The 17,247-nt window shown below is 34.2% G+C and overlaps 1 protein-coding gene across 1 annotated transcript in view; it reads right to left on the minus strand.

Annotated features, from left to right (window-relative positions):
• LOC145669125 (pancreatic triacylglycerol lipase-like) overlaps positions 1–17,247 on the minus strand; it is a 58,327-nt gene that overhangs the window by 16,539 nt on the left and 24,541 nt on the right. Inside the window, exons 5-6 of the mRNA XM_081737471.1 lie at positions 16,655–16,763; positions 7,024–7,137 (exon numbers count right to left, since the gene is read on the minus strand). Coding sequence (XP_081593597.1) covers positions 7,024–7,137; positions 16,655–16,763 — 223 coding nt within the window. The remainder of the gene's footprint in view (positions 1–7,023; positions 7,138–16,654; positions 16,764–17,247) is intronic.

A 17,247-nucleotide genomic window follows, 5' to 3' on the forward strand; every position in this document is an offset into this window, starting at 1 on the left:
ATTTCTAGACTGCAATAAAGAAGCTACATGGTCATTAGCGATGGGCTCGTCCCAGGCCGACTGATTGTTACGATTTTAGAGAGCCGGAGGGTCTAACAAAACTAAATTTGTCCATATAGCTATGCAGTCCAGCACATCTGGATTGGTGATTTCGTCGTTATCCCATTGAGGAAGAGAACAAATTAATTGACTTGCACCATAGAAAGACACAAGAAAAGACGGAATAGCCATATCTGTAGCGCGATAGATTCTACGACCTCCATTTCTGACTGGTAATGAAGCTTGTATCCAAGAGTTGTTATCAAGAGAACAATTGAGGATGAATTCCAGTCCAATTTTAGGAGTATTGTCAAACTTTTCCAATAGGACATCTTCCTTCCAAGGTGGAGAGAATAGAAGTAAATAAAATAATCTCGGCATTCCAAATGAAGTCCTTAATAAATTAAATGCATAATGGGCTGAAAGCTTCGAAAGTCGTGACAAAAATATTCTAGTTTGGAGGTCTTGTCTAATAACATTTTGCTCCGTTCCTCTGTTGAGATAGCTGAACTTAAAAGCTCTGCATTATTTGGAGTAAGGAGCTGAATACCAGGTGCTGATTTATGAAAGATATTAAATAGGTTCTTAATTTGGTCTCTTGTAGCACCAAGGAATCCTACTTCACATTTGGAGTATTTTAGCAATAAGCCAATTGATGGTCCATGTTACCAATATTGTCTAATGTTTGTAGTATTACGTCTGTATTTCCAGCTATTGTTACATCCTCCAAATAAAAGACATTCAGCTCTGCGTTTATATTATTAACAATTGGTTGGAGAGTCAAAGCAAACAGCGCTGTGCCTAACGGATCACCTTGTTGAACGCCTTCCTGTGAGATAATTGTGTTATCTCCTATATTTAGATTGCTTGGCTGAGAAGAGCATTGAGAGATCTATGAAAAATATGACGGAAAGTTGGAAATGACGGAACATGAAATCTCGATTGAATTCATTGAAGGCACTTGTGAAATCGATTCTTAAAAATGCTTTCACTTGGGTGTGCGAAGTAGAATAATATGTGCGGGCTGCAATGTAACGCGGCTTAGGCCCCAAATGTGACGCAAAGTTCTAGTTGGTGTGGATATAGTATGTTGATTAGTGATTCGCGCATCTTCGCACAGATTATTTGGCCGACAATCGTCTTCAAACATTGCCCACAGCTATTGGCGGAATTCCACCACTTTTTTCTTAAGAGCAAGAATATCTTTCTCAACTTGGTGGGTACATTACTTGATATAATGAAGTGTATCAGTTCTCTTAAAGCGGTAATGAGATGATCTCTTGATTCGTAATCGTAGGATAGGACTAAATCTTTTAAAATTGAAACGCTGAGGTTATCCATACCACCGGGGTATCCAACAGGATAAGATTTAATAGTTTTCAAATGTATCATACCACTTGCTAATATATTATGTCTTAAGTTTATATAAAATGAGAAAAGGTGATATGAAAATGTATTAATTATATTCCCAAAGGAACAGAGACGTTATTATGCGAAGAAAAAAACAAGGACATATTCTGTGCAAAAACGCGATAGAAAACAAATAAAAATATGAAACATAAACAAATATTGTTGCAAGCGTAAGTATGAGAGTGTGTAGTTGCGTGACATATATTAAAACGTTAAGTATGAATTAATAAACAAAAATAGTATCTTCCATTTAAAAGACGAAAGTCTGTACGCCTCATATACTCTATATCACATAACATTGTTGCACGTAAGAATGTTGTATGTAGGTCTATACCTGTTGTGTGTATACCAAGGTATATTAGTGTTCGTTTTGGTGACCATCCTTGCTTTCATTTAAATCAACATCGCCAGTTACATAGAAAGTTAGAAATCCTATTTCACATTTTGACACAAGACTGCAAGAGACAAATAGACCTTTTTTAATTACAAACAGCCGCCAGTTTGAAATTTTGTTGTTGAATTATGTTGACATTCCTTATGCAAACACCTATTTTTGTTCGAACTTTAATTTGTATCTGTTAATAATCGCCGAAATTACTATTATTTGGAAGGCTTAAACCGATGTCATTTTCAATTTTTTTATGGATCTTTCCTTTTTCACCCTCGACTATTATATAGTGACCAGCACGTTTGAGCATTTTTCGTTCCAATTGGTATATCATTGTAGAAATTATAAATGTTTGGAAAGTTCGGAGGGATACCATATTTTACATTTTTCATGCTGTTAGACCTGATGATGGTTTCACTCGATTCAGCGTACCAAGAAACCTACACGTAGACACCCTACACTCCTATTTCAGACAACAATGGAACTCCGATAATTTTGCCTTAGCCCGAAAAAACATTCTTTTCCTAGAATTTTTATGGACTTTTCGGTTTTGATACCCTCCTGTCTAAGCGACGTGTTACTTAAGTTTCGTGGATGAAAGAATACTTCTTTTTTAAAAGTCTCTTTTACCTGTACTAACGCTACATATTCAAAAATTTTCAAAACTCAGAACACCAGCCTTCCCCTTATTCCTCTATATATACGGAAAGGCGGAGATCCAAGGATTTTCCTTCTAATATGTTTAATTATACACTAAAAGACTTCGTTTGATCATAAAATTGTCCACAATTTCTTGTCATACTTGAATCGGTTTCCTCGTAAGAATATGTATGAGAAATATAATAAGTTTCTCTTCATAGTAATATACAAATTATTACAAAAAAATGTTTATACCTTTCTTCAACCATTTACAGAAATGAATTACTGTACTTATAAAAATATTGCAAACAATGTTATTGATTATTTTACTCCGATTTTTTTAAAATCAAATTATACTTGCACACATTGCATAAACTATAACTGAAAATAAAGCGAATCTTCAGAGTGTCATCGAATCACAACAAAATAAAAAATTCAATTGAATTGATTTATTTCATATTTATCTATCTATGTATCTAATGTATCTCTCTCTCTCTCTCTCTCTCTCTATATATATATATATATATATATATATATATATATATATATATATATATATATATATAAGTAGTTATCATCCATCTCGGGATGGACTTTTATGGATGGCAATTGAATTAAAATATGTGCCCTAATGGAAATCGGAGTTGCAATTCATGCTAGAAATAACTATCTTATGAAACACTCAAGCTCAAATCAAATACATAGAAGTTTATGTATGTATGTATGTATGTATGTATGTGTATACATTCCTGCATAATTCTGAAAGGCTAGGAGATATTTCTCAAGTTTGGTACACTTGTGACAAATACTATCGGGGTAAGAACATCTAGAACTAATAGAGGTAAGAATTGAGTTTGATGTAAAAAAAGATGAAAGCGATCAATACTAGCCCTTTATTTCCAGCGCTCCAAAAATAAGGCACTATGTATTGTTTCTCAATGAAATTATTTTTCGGATTTCATTTCGTTTTCTGACTATATATATATATATATATATATATATATATACCTAGCAATATATTTTGCATGCTCTGTCGCTGGCAACTGTTTGCGTTTTCGTCCAATGAAGGAACAAATTTGGTGTTGTTTCGACGTAATGTATGAGAAGGAAAGTAAGTTTGATTTGATTTTTTAAAAATGTGTTGGCATTTATTTGTAGTATATTTTTATTGTTACAAATCTTGGTTTCATTAGAACTTTCTTTGATGCTAGTCAATTTCCTTGTGAGAGTAAGTTTGTTATTTAAAATAACCCTAAAATGGGTCGGTGGGAACGAATGAATATGGGTTTCTTTTGGGCATGGTTTCCTTATCATGGATGTGGGAAACGTATACCTTTGGAGCATAACAATTTGGAACAGCTACTTCAGTTGCAGGGAAATAGGACTTGTTATTTATACTGAGAAAAAGTAAGTAATCTAATACCTAAGAATATTCTCGCGTATGAGTAATTAGCCCATTGACATCTGAATAGCTCTCACCAATATACCAATATCACTTCTGTGCGTTATAATGATAACAATATTGTCACAGGTGCATTTACGCTCAGAGGTGTTGTTCCATTAGGTAAGGCTAAGCGGTACAATGCCACGGATAGGAAGAGCGTGCACTGTGAACTAAAACTCTCGTATGGGAGGCGTTGAGAGGTTAGATATACAAAATTGCCAACTACGGAATCAATATTCGGATGAAAAATGGTATTACCAGTTTATTGCATTCCCTAAAACTGTTCTAATAAATGATGCACGGCGGTTACATCGCTTGACACCGAAAGGTAAAAATGAGAAACTTGATATCTGTGTTTTTACAAGATACTTTTTCAACACCTATCAAAAAAACTACAGACGGAAATGATTCCAGAACCATTGCCAATATCCTAGAGGAAACTAGTTATCGATAGTGTGAGATTGGATGGACTCAACCACGACCTGTGAAAAGTACAACACAAGGGCGTGGGTGACTTATGACAACCTCAACCAATGGAAATGTTGATTATTCCGAAGGAACTGTACTTATATTTTGATAAAAAGTGAAGCTTTTACAGAAGTGTATAGAGAAAGTGGTTTTGGATATAAATGATGTATAGTCAAAAATCAAGGTTATTTGATAGAAGGCATAGCCCTATTTGAAATTTCATAAATGTAGGGTAGGTTTCACGAGAATTAAATTGGAACAAAAATAGTGTGTTTCGTGTAATATGACATTTTAAGTAAACGAAATAATATCACAGTTACTAGTAAACAAATAATGTTATCCTAGACTTTATATATGCATATTTCTAAATACAAATCTGTCATAAAACTTATATATTCCCTGAGTAAACTCCGTTGTTCATAATATTAGGAGCATAGTATTTTGATTTGTTTGCCCTTCCACCCTGGCATATATTACACCGTTTCTTCTTGATTGCGTTGGAACCTTTTGTATGTTTGTGAATTTGCAGTTCACATTTACCCAGCTCTACTATTACAAGCTTCTTTCAAATTAGCTGTTTCTTCTTGTTTAGTATCATTGGTCATGCAATTTCATACGATACATTTTTGATAAAATCCTTTGTTGCTACTGCACTTTATATTACACTATCAATTATATTGGAATAAAACAATACCCATAGTGGCAACATCAACACTATTTATTACGAATGTTGCGGTCAGCTTATTGATTCATACACGATAATTTTCGTGTTTATTAAAGAGTGAATTTTACGATAATTTAGTTTCATTATTGTAAACAATAATATCCGACGTTTTGAGTGATTTTTTACTTCTTCAACACGAAGAAAGCCAATACTTATTCCTTGTCTACCTTTTTTCAATTTGTCGCGCATTGCAGTTCCAGTAAAATACCTGAAACGGAAGCTGTTCGTACAACGTTGTATGATTAAGTACAGGAAATATTTAATGTAGCGCGTGATCACACACGACTATCTTTGAAAAACATTTTTTCATTCACTTTCTTGTTCGAGTTCTATTATCTTCTGCAATGTCATGATCTATGGCAGCATCACTGTCATTAGAATAGTCATTTCTATCAATTTCTTGGAACATAGTATTCATATTACCCACACACGAGCTAAACCAATTACTATCATAAATATTAGTGAAAAATATATACGCGCTCTAGTCTCTTAATAAATTATAATTGATATTTATTCAAGCAAATGGTGTGATGCCATTTATAGACACCCATTTGGAAACATAATTCGAATTCAGAACTGTAAAACACATTGAAACCATTAAGACAAGGAGGGAACCTAGAAACACTGGCAGTTAAAAAAGAGTGAATTTTAATTTATTGGTAATATGTTCTGTAATGAACACGTTGGGAATTCATTAAATGCTCAAATAAAATATCTGAAGATGTAATGTAAGATGTTACAAAATCTTGAAGTGAAGAAAAAGATTTATCATCTAAATAAAAATTAGTATTACTTACGGCGGCGTGAGAAACCATTCTTATTCTTTCGATGAGTAACAGTGTAACATTGTCCTTATTGATAATATTCTATCAAAGAGAAACTGATATTATAAGAGATAGTTACAAGAGGGGTTTGAAAGAAACCAGTCCGACACTTCTTAGATAACAAGAAAATCATAGAAGAAGAAATTTATTGTGATTGATATATAAGTGCATACCTTGGTTATTTATGCATTCATCATGATCTTCTACACATTACTCGTAGTATGTTACAAGCTTTCGTAATCCCCCTGTGTAAAAATCTGCTTTGGAGCCACGGTAGCTCAGTAGTAGAGCTTTCACATCTGGTGCAACGGGTCCCTGCGTCGATCCTAGCTCACGCCAAATGAATTTTGTGGTGGGCAAACACCGTGTGCGTAGGTGTTTTTGGGGTTCTTCCGTTACCTCCCAGTTTTTCATTTCATCATTTCGTGCGTTACACATCATCACCGTCTCCTTTAGTCTAGCGGGGATAAACGTGGGAAATAAAACTCCAAAAACTCTAAAAAAAAAAAAAAAAAAAAAACTGCTGTTTGACAGTGCAGCCGGTTTAGAACTGATATCTTGAATATTTCACTGTCGTCGAAACACTTCTATGCAAGTGACTTTTCAACTGAAGAAAAAGACAGAAATCTTTGCAGGCAAGGTTAGGGCTGCAAGGGAAACAATTGAATACTTTTCATCAAATTCTTTGAATTGTTCAACATTACGTCAACATATATGGGCAGGCATGGTTACAATACCAAAGCTTAGCATTCCTCTCCACACTTCGTAGAATTTGGATGGCCCGTCGCAGATTATTCAGTGTTTGATAATATACATATACTGTAAGTGTTAGTTCTGATTCGAAAAATTATACTTCGAAACTGAAATGAGTAGCTTTCAAATCAGTTAATATGTTGTCTTCTTATTATCTTAAACACTTGTCTAAACAATTCGTGAAAGCATTACTTTCCCACAACTTACTATTATGCATAACAAAACTAATACCACAACAATATTTAACACGATTTTGATACTGAAAGCACTTTAAAATACACAGCATTTAGTACAATTTATATTTACATATGCACTTTTATCCGAGTGGCCTTACCTCTACGCTGATAGACTACGTCAGTGTGAACTACATCCACTAACGAAGCATCTTTAGGATCCAAGACGTGAACAGAGGAAGCTTTACTGTATCCTCTGGAAGTTGGATCTAAACCTGTGGGAAGAAATCATGTAAAATATTTCTTAATATCCAACAAACGTTTGTTAGTGACTTTGGAAAGTGATGGGACAAAAATGTCAGAATAAACACAACTTAAGTCATGGAAGTTTTAAAAGACACAAAATATTTAAATATAGTAACAAGGCGATAGTTATACATCTAACAAACAAATTTAATCATGAAAGCCAATTTATGTCAATATATTTGAATACTTGTACTAATCAAGTTTCCTGGTGTTACAAACATATATTAAACATATATTGAAGTAGCTATTTCAATTGATCCTCTTAGAATAAATACAACATAGTTAGGGCATCTTTAAGTATACTTCCTTGAACATATTTCGGACATAATAAAGTTGAAGATTAAGGCCACCGAACTAAACTTGCTTAATCCAATTTCTTAAACTATTTTTTTCTTATGTTGCACATATTAATCAATCATTTATTTACAAATACGAATTATACTTTCGGAAATATTCGTGCGCAAAAATCTCACAAAATAAAATTCGGTTTGTTGATTTTTGTACACGAAGATATATTCTCTATAATAGATACATCACCAAAATCATAGAAGTCGTACTTGAGGAAATAAAAGAGAACCTAACTATTCCTTGTGTATGTTTTTGTGAGAAATTATTGCACAACATTATAAGTTTTGTGACTCAATTTTGAGAAAATTGTTCGAAAAATCACATTCAAGAGCGGTCTATTTCATGTGAATTTTTAAACGTTAAATGAGTTATGCCTTACTATAAGATATTAACGTCACATTTATTTAAGAAATATGAATAAAATGACCTGATTCGCTTTTCAGAATTGCAAGGAAATAACATCACCTTAAAAATAAATTGCCCCCTATGGGTTTTTAAATATCTCGAGCCAGTGTGACGTTATTAATAAAATATATATTTATGATAATGGACTAACCTACCACCTGAGTCATTTTTGAGCAAGTCGTATATGGAAAAAACCCATGAGAACAAACTACCTGTTTTGAATTTTTCCTTGAAAGCCGACTTATACCATATTATGAACAAATCTGTGAAACATGCTTTTGAGAAAATATATTTTTCACTCCCTCAGGAAAAAAATTGGGAAGCGCAGCTAATAATCTTACAAAAGAACTCAAGTTAAAATGTGACCTCGATTCATTGAACAGTTTCTTATCTTGATGAGTAGTTTTACGTAAGGACAATCAAACGGACGAACGGAAGAATAAATGAATAGAGATGCACAAAACTGCTTTTCGGACATTAAAATTGTAAATCCAATAAAATTTCGAATTTCATTATTTTACGATCGTTGTATTTTCATATCTCAGATCGTAGATCATAGTAAAAAAATAATTCCAGTGTATCCCCAATAGGAAACATAATTTTAAAAATGGGATGTAATAGTGTAAATTAGGAAAGGTTATGAAATACAAAGACAAAGTTAGAACATTTCGCTGTAAGGCACATTGTAAGAAACTATCGACAGGTTCATTGAATGTTCTTTTGAAGAATATTTAGCAGGAACAATAAAGTTATTATATAAGTATTCCTCAAACTATTTCCCTTGAGTTAAGTGCACTTATTGCCAACGTTTCAGGAGAGTGCAAAATATTTGAGCGAAATAATATATTGGACGCATACGAAACCTCTAATGAACTAGCTAACTGACCTCCCTCATTGATCTCGATCCTCGATAAACATAGCGCATATCTAAGGAAGAAAAAGTGTGGAAATCTGTATGTGCTAGATCGGGAGAATTTAGAGTGTTGCGCAAGCATATAAGAGAGCTTAAAAATTCTGAAAAATACAACTAATAGAGACTTTAAAGTTCTAATATTACACAATTCGGAAAAACAGATCTTTCTGTCTTTGTTTAAATTATCTTGTTTGTTCAAGCACATTCGTTAATGTTTACAACAGTTTGAAGAAGTACCTCAAAAACTGCTATTCACATTGCGGTAGCGGTTGCTTTAGGACAGGATATATCAACCTGGGGGTCACCAGATCGTTTCATGTGGATTGCGAAGATAATCGGAAGAGAGAACTATAATTATAATCTAATACCAGAAAATGTTTATAAATATTATTTTGAATTTTGTTCTGATAAGCACATTGTAACGTTAATTCTTTCGTCAACTACGTTACATTCCCTGATTCTAAATGTTTATACAGTTCACAAGATTATCTAGAATAACACAACACAGTTATACACTTTCAAATATATATTGTTATCTTTCAACATATATCTCATTTGTCACATTGAAGTATTATACATTCAGTGTACACAAGATGGTTCTTCGTTCCTGTATCTTTTTCAGTTACCATAACAGCGACATTAAACAGATAGACAAATCGTCATACCAACAAAATTAAGAAAATCTCTCGATGGAATACAAATATTTAAATTATTTCTTTCTATGTTTCTTCTTCTTCCTCTTAAGTGCTTGTGCTTTTAAAGTATCACTTTTGCCCAAAAATATAAACAATACTTGGAAACAATATACAAAAATATACATTGCCGTTGTAATATTTTTATTTTTGTACATACTGTAAAGAACAACCAAAAATAGGTCTACTAAATACTTTCAGCAGTTGTAGAGTTGTTTAAAAAACAGTTCAAATGAGAGATGTGCGACATGAAACTAATCAGAATTGCATATTGAGATACCAGAAAAATACCAATGCAAGAACTTTTATGCATTGAAGAATACTAAAATTGCAATCTAATGAGACACCTAAGCATGATGTAATTTCATTAGTGTGGCAATGTACGATTCAATGTTTGTGACACACATTATCAAGTCATTTTCAACTAATAAACGGTTTGTTGTTTTTCTTTTAATACTTACTATGGAAGGAAAACAACTTTCGCACAGATATGATGTAGTAATTAGAATTATTGCTAACGGAATATAGCAAATAGAATGTAGCAATAAAGCAGCATATACCAGACCAGGATATTCATCTCTCCTCTTCAGTCAGAACTTATCAAATTCTTCCTTACAGAAAACCAGTTGGAAGCATTTGTTGTACGATAATTCTATTAGTGTGTCAAGTAGTTGTGTACTTAAATTAGCTACTTTCGCGGTCTCTTCAATGAAGGAGTTTTATAGCCATCTTGAACCAGCACCTTCACAATAGGAAATATTAGTGCCGTACAGTGAGTGCGGAGCGGGACGACGACCCCGGGAGCCGAAGAAAGGGTCATAAAATTCGGAGGAAGGGTGTAACTCATGTAAGGAAAATGCATGTGAACAAATATAGAATGGAAGGAAAAAGTAACAAAAAGTGCTCCAAATCAAGGAAAAGCAGGATTTGACCTTACTCATATGTACGGTGGTGACATTGTACACTCTCGCCCCGGATGCTGACTTTCCACCGAATCTCACTCTTCACTATATAAAAGAAATTGATTCTCCTATTATAGAAATAAATGAATATTGTCAGATCTCCGTAATAGGTATATTAAAACTCCCAAACAAGCTTATTACAACCAGATATTATAAGGGGGTCGCGGGCAACAAGATGTTATAAAAAGGGGTTGTGATTGGAATTGCGTTGAGAACTACTCTTTTAGGCGATATGACGCCATTACTATGCACCATATTTCTCATGTGCATGTACTAAAAGAAATCATTGGGTTTCAATCTAATGAGAATGGACAATAAGTTATTTTCGACGTTACTAGACAAATATCAAGAAATGAGTGTTCTTTGTAGGAACTGGCATTGTGATGGTGAAGAATGATGTAATGATTTTGGTTTGTTTTACGCAACTAATTGATAAACCTTGGCAAATATATTGTTGTATATCAGTCATTTAAACTCATTCGATCCTATAAACCTGTGGATGAGGCAATCCGGCGTAAATGAAAAATTAAGTAATCATTTGCTTGTCAGCACTCCTCGAGCGAACAATTTGTGTGCATTTCAACCTAATTTGAAACACCCAAACAGTAGGTTACCGTTTGGTTACAATGTTTCTTTTCCTATGACAGTGAAATACACCAACTTTCATGTCTCTTAGTTAAAGCTTTTGCACATTTCGTTACACTAATTTTGACACGAGTCTATCCTTCAGCTTTTATTAAGTTGTGTGAGATCCAACAGCTTCAAAGTTTTTTGTACGTTCAGTTTAGCAATATTGTAAAATAGTATATATTGCTTTCGTAATTTTTGACACCAGAGGTTATGACGATACCACTATGCCACACTTACTTTGCATATACTGGCGGCAAAAAGACAGAACATAATCGGAAATATTAACATGTACAGAAACTTGTGCAGATAGGTTAATATTTCGGGTTGTATTGATAGATTAAAACAGTACGTTCTCGATGGGTTCTTTTCTAAACTTAACTTCTATCCTTGGTGCTATTAAAATTCACGCAGAATTGAGGACAAGTACAATTTTACTCTCCCTGCGAATTTCTTTCAGTTGAACTATTGTCCACCAATTCTCTAAAGGGGGATTTGCGGACTCATCTGCCACAGTGAATGTTACCTATAAACGAGATGGCATACTTCTATTTCTTGGCATGAATGGATAGAAGCAACGTTTTGGTGTAAATTTCAAACAATAAATTTTTATTGTATCTTGCGTTCTTCAACTGAAACCTTAATGTAGCTTTTGATGCCTCAGTGGTATTACTAGTAATGATATGAAGTGTGAACGGAAACTAAAAGTAAGAATAGGAATGGCAAAAGAAGCCTTTACGATTATATAAATATTATTTTGTAGGAGGGTTGAGAAAAGAATCTTAAAATGTTTCGTGTGAAGCGTTTACTCTCATGGTTAGAAACACGAACATTACGCGGGAATTATGAAAGCGACTGGAAGATTTTAAAATGTAGGTGTGGAGAAGGATAGAGAGAATTAGCTGGGTATAGCGTAAATATAATGGGAGGGATTTAGAAATAGTGGCATAAGAAATGAACAATTTTAGATATTATTAAGAGGAGGAAGAGAGAGTGGTCGGGACATTAACTAGAAAATGAGGGACGTCCTAAAGGGTATGGTAGAAGGAAAGAGAGGGAGATGGTAAAGGAGACTGCAATTAAAGGATGATATCAAAAACGAAAATCGTACGTGAAGACTAAAGGTTAGCGCAAGACCGCGGAGCATAGAAGATTCTCAGTTGCGGCAAGGGGCCTGCCAATAATGGCACTATACCTATTATGATGATAATTTCAATTAACATGAACTTTAGAATATATATATAGACTCGCTAAAGCTCGCTGGGGGCTCCGCCCCCAGGCCCCCGGTCAGGCCTTTGCCATGAGGTGTCTTGTTCTAGAAAACTATTTCTTCAGGAATTCACTTCCCTTTACAGCAGACACCTGTTACCAACACATACTTCAATTCAACCGGTATTATTCCTTCCATGTAACTTTGAAAAGCAAACACATAATTTATTAGAAAGAACTCTATTACTACTTCTACTCTGGCAATCATGTGCATGGCTTATTATGTACACTTTGCGAACACCTATACATGTTAGAGATAATAACAGAATTTATTTTCTCAAACATAAACAGCGGACACTGTCTTCCAATAGCCTACCTATTAAACCTTGCATTTTGCGAAAACACTCACTGTTTACAAATGTGATTTTTGCAACCTTTCAAATATTTATTCGTAGCATTTTTTAATATTATGTTTTGCAGTGTAATTTAGTACAATGTAATATAATAGTGTCCTTGTAGTTAATTGTACATATTACCTGCAAGAAAAGTAATTCATATCTCTGATATAAGGGTGGGAAAATATTTCAGTCTTCCTGCACATTTATTCTTGTATTTACAATGAAGACTACAATTTACTAGATAATTTACAAATATGAATATTGTTGGAGATTGTTTAAATTTTTTTCATAGCATTTGAGTGAACACTACTTTTGTACTATAATGTAGTACAGTGGATTATAATGGAAACCTTGGGCGTAGTTGTACATATTACCTCAGCAAGATTTCTTGAAAAGTTTCATATATACTGCACAAATTCTTGCAGTCTCCCTGTATATTTATTCATGTATTTTCAATGAAGACTACAATTTGTAGGTGATTTACAAATATGAATATTGGTGGAGGCTTTTTAAAAATTTGTTGGTATCATTTGAGAGAACACTACTTTTGCACTGTAATGTAGAAAAGTTCCTTATAATGGAATCGTTCGGCATAGTAGTACATATTACCTGCAGCAACACTTTTTGAAATATTTCATGTTTACTGGACAATTTCTTGCAGTCTACCTGTATCTCTCGTCTTGTATTTTCAATGAAGACTACAATTTGTAGGTAGTTTACAAATATGAATTTTGTTAAGGCCTTTTAAACATTAGTTCATAACATTTGATTGAACACAAGTTTTTGCGCTGTAACGTAGTACACTGTATTACAATGGTGTCCTTTGGAACAAATGTACTTATTGGGCAGCACGACTTCTTGAAATATTTATATATACTGGGCAATTGCATACAGTTTTCCTGTGTTTTTACTCTTGCATTTTCAATGAAGACGATTATTTACTAGGTAATTTAGAATTTGAATATTATTGGAGGCTTTCAAAAAATTTGTTTATAGCATTTTAAACAACACCACTTTCTACATTGTAGTAGAACAGTGTATTAGAATTTGTCTTTGCCATTTATTATTACAATTAAATAACAACACATCATTTCCTAAATCATACTAAAAAACGCATATATAGCCCGATTACAATTCCGATTTTAGAGGTGTAATTCCACAGAAGCCGGTCCGCTACGTACCAGTACTGTGTGAGCAGTAAGTAGGAAGTCAAAAATGTAAGGAATTGAGTAGTGAAGGGGAACGACGTGAACCTACTGCGCAGGAGACCTGGGTTCGATTCGCAACAAGTTTTTCTCTTACTTTTTTCTTTCTTTGAAAGTTTATTTTTATAGCATAGGTGATTGAAAATAAGCTCGACTTTATTATACACGGCATTTCATTCCAACCGGACCCGCAACTAAAACTATTAAATCGAAAGGGGGAACGTTTACACATATCTTATATATTATAACTATGTACGCTGCCGACGAGAAAATTTTCAAGAGGTGCCCATTTTTGTGTGTGTGTGTGTGCAGTAGCATACGCTGGAATTTATTTCGGGGGGGTCCAAACTCAATATCACGGTATTTTATATTTAAATTCCTAAACTTGTCCCTAAAATTAGGCTAAATTTACACAAAAGTTGGAATTTCGGGGGTGGTCTTGACCCCCAGGACTCACCCCCTCCGTACGTCAATGTGTGTTTGTGTATTTTCTTAAAATTAATATTTTATACTTTTCACTTGTGGTATTCACTTCAGATTTGGTATACGCATGTATCTTAACGAGGGACATAAAAGGGGAGAGAGATATTTTGCAATCATTTCTGGTTTGAAGCAGAAACTGTTGTCGCGAGACAAAATGTATTGCTGTCTTGTATGGACACTATATCGTGAAAATGTCAATGTTTCTTTCAGACTCTTTTTGGGGGACACTGCCTCCTCAGAGCGCCCCTGACAAGATCAAAATAATACGTTTATAATACAATAACAAATAGAATGTTATTAGCAGTGCCTCCGGGCTAATACTCCCCCCCGAACATTGCTTCCGAAAGGGACACTGGTGATGCTTCATTTCCAAAGCTACATATGTTTGATTTTGAATGCTTGAGTATCGTCACCAAAAATTTACAAGAAAATACTGCCTCGTTTCGGGACCATCTCAAAAGTTGCCTCTACGTATGTAATAATGAAAATATTTTGTTCCCGCAATACGAACAGAAAGTACTTTGCTAATACGAAGAAATAGAGATAAGAAAAAAATACAAAAACCGTTTAGTCGGGAATAGAACCCGGACCTGCTAATTACAAACCTGACACGTTACCTCTGAGCCATGCTCGTATGTTGATTTATGTTTTTTCTATTATGCTTAACATAGCTCATAACAAGGCAGATCAAGCCAATTCAACAACATGGCAACTTTGCATTCAAGGTGGCGACTTCTCCAATGATTTGTTTCTCCATTGAAACTGTCCTTCATCCTTAAGAGTATACCAAAACATGACTGTCCTATCGTCAGAACAACTTACAATTTTCATGGTTACAAACTTTTGAACCGCTATCATACTATATCGTGCAAATGATGCTCAATGTTTTTTTCCAAAATGTTTTTGGGGGGTACACTGCCTCCTTGGGGCTCTTAGAGTGCCCCCGCAGGAGACCAAATAATACGTGTATAATAGAATAATAAATAGAATACTATGAGCAGTGCCCCTGGGAATACTAACTGTGATCCTCAGGAACATTGTTTCTGAAAGAAATACTGGTGTTGTCCCATCTCTAAAGCTACATATGTTTCTTTCTAAATAGTTGAGTATCGTCTCGAAGCTTCACACGAACATACTGCCTAGTTTCGAGACGATATCAACAGTTAGTGTATAAATATATTCTTTTCCTCTATGTCTGTAATAACGAAAATATTTTGTTCACGCAATGAAAACAGAAACTATTTTGATAAAACAAAGCAACGTGATATGAAAAAAAACGTAAGGTAAAACATGGTTCGGCGGGGAATCGAACCCAGACCTGCTACTCAGAAAGCAGACACTTTACCGCGGAACTAACTTACTACGTTGAATTTTGTTTGTTTTATTCTCCTCAATATACCACATAAGAGTCCAAATGAAGGCAATTCCAAAATATGGCAATTTTGCATTCAAGATGGCGACTTCTCCAATGATTTGTTTCTTCACTTAAACTGAACTACGTCCTTAATAGCATAGCGAAACCTGGCTTACCTACCAAGAGCACAACTTACAATTTTCATGGTTACAAATTTTTGAGCCGACATTTTGAATCGAAGATGGCGACTTTTCCAACATGTCGGATTTTTCCCCTCACATGCGCAGTAATCTACACACTTGAACGCAATTTCGTAATTCCACCATATCTACAAGTTGTGTAGAATTAGACGCCCCCTTATAACATTCCTTGCACTTTCTTACACCGAACATGACTATTTTTTTCAAGTTTAAGGGCGGATTCGCAAACTACGCATCAGAATAAACATCACCTCGAAATTTCAACGTCCTAGATACAGCCATTACAAATTTCACATTTTTTCGATTTGCGCCGCGAAACGAAAACGAATTTTAATGCTCTTTTTTCTATCATAAACTATGTTCCTAGCTTCACTGCCTGACAAAATATGACGTTTCTATGGTGTGCGGAACTACTCTAAAAACCAGCAATTCAAAACGACGAAAAATTTCGACACTTCATTTACATGGAAAATGTCGCCTTTTTCGTGATATCGGAATTTTCCCATTACTCACATCCCATGACGAACAAGTATGCAAAATTAGGTGTTTGTATGTTTTGTGGAAGTATGCAAACAATTAAGTGTGTTTCCGATTATAGAGGTATATAATTATATATTACTAATTAAATATTAGAATCGATTTTCTCTTAAATGCTAGGTTACAATAATGTACCGAAATATTTCATCTTACCTGTTATCCTCCCCAGGGGGCCAACTTCCAGAGAAACATAGTTTGCAATATGAGCACCTACTCCTTCCCCAATAATATGCACCTCTTTTGGATTTAGTTGTACATGTCTCTGCAATATAGTAATTGCATGAATAATACAACTAGAAAACTTTCTTATGTTACATTCACGTCATCATTCCTAGTCTTTTGGATCTTGGTTATCTTTGTAATAATATACCGAGGTGCCCAATTGCCACAAGAACCGGAATGTATATGAAAAATTTAAATTATTGCAAGAAGTCAGCAACACCAAATCTCGTTATTTGTAAACCAATAACAAGTGATATCAAAGTTAAATCAAACATAGAATTTCAGATATTCTTAATACTAATTGCTGTTAAGCTTTGAGAACTAAGACATATCCTTTCTTAGAGTAACTATTTTCGTTACATGATCCCAAGTACAAATCATCTTGCGAATTTATCTATATTTAAAACACTTGAAAGTGACTATGATTGTTACTCTTAATCTCTTGAAGAACCCAAGAGAAAAAATAAAATCTTTGAGTTTTACGTCCCACGATTATGCCGCTTAGGCTAAATAAGACGGTGATT

Source organism: Thermobia domestica, chromosome 13 (genome assembly GCF_964235325.1).
Source record: "Thermobia domestica chromosome 13, izTheDome1.hap1.1, whole genome shotgun sequence".
In the NCBI taxonomy this organism is placed as follows: Eukaryota; Metazoa; Arthropoda; class Insecta; order Zygentoma; family Lepismatidae; genus Thermobia; species Thermobia domestica.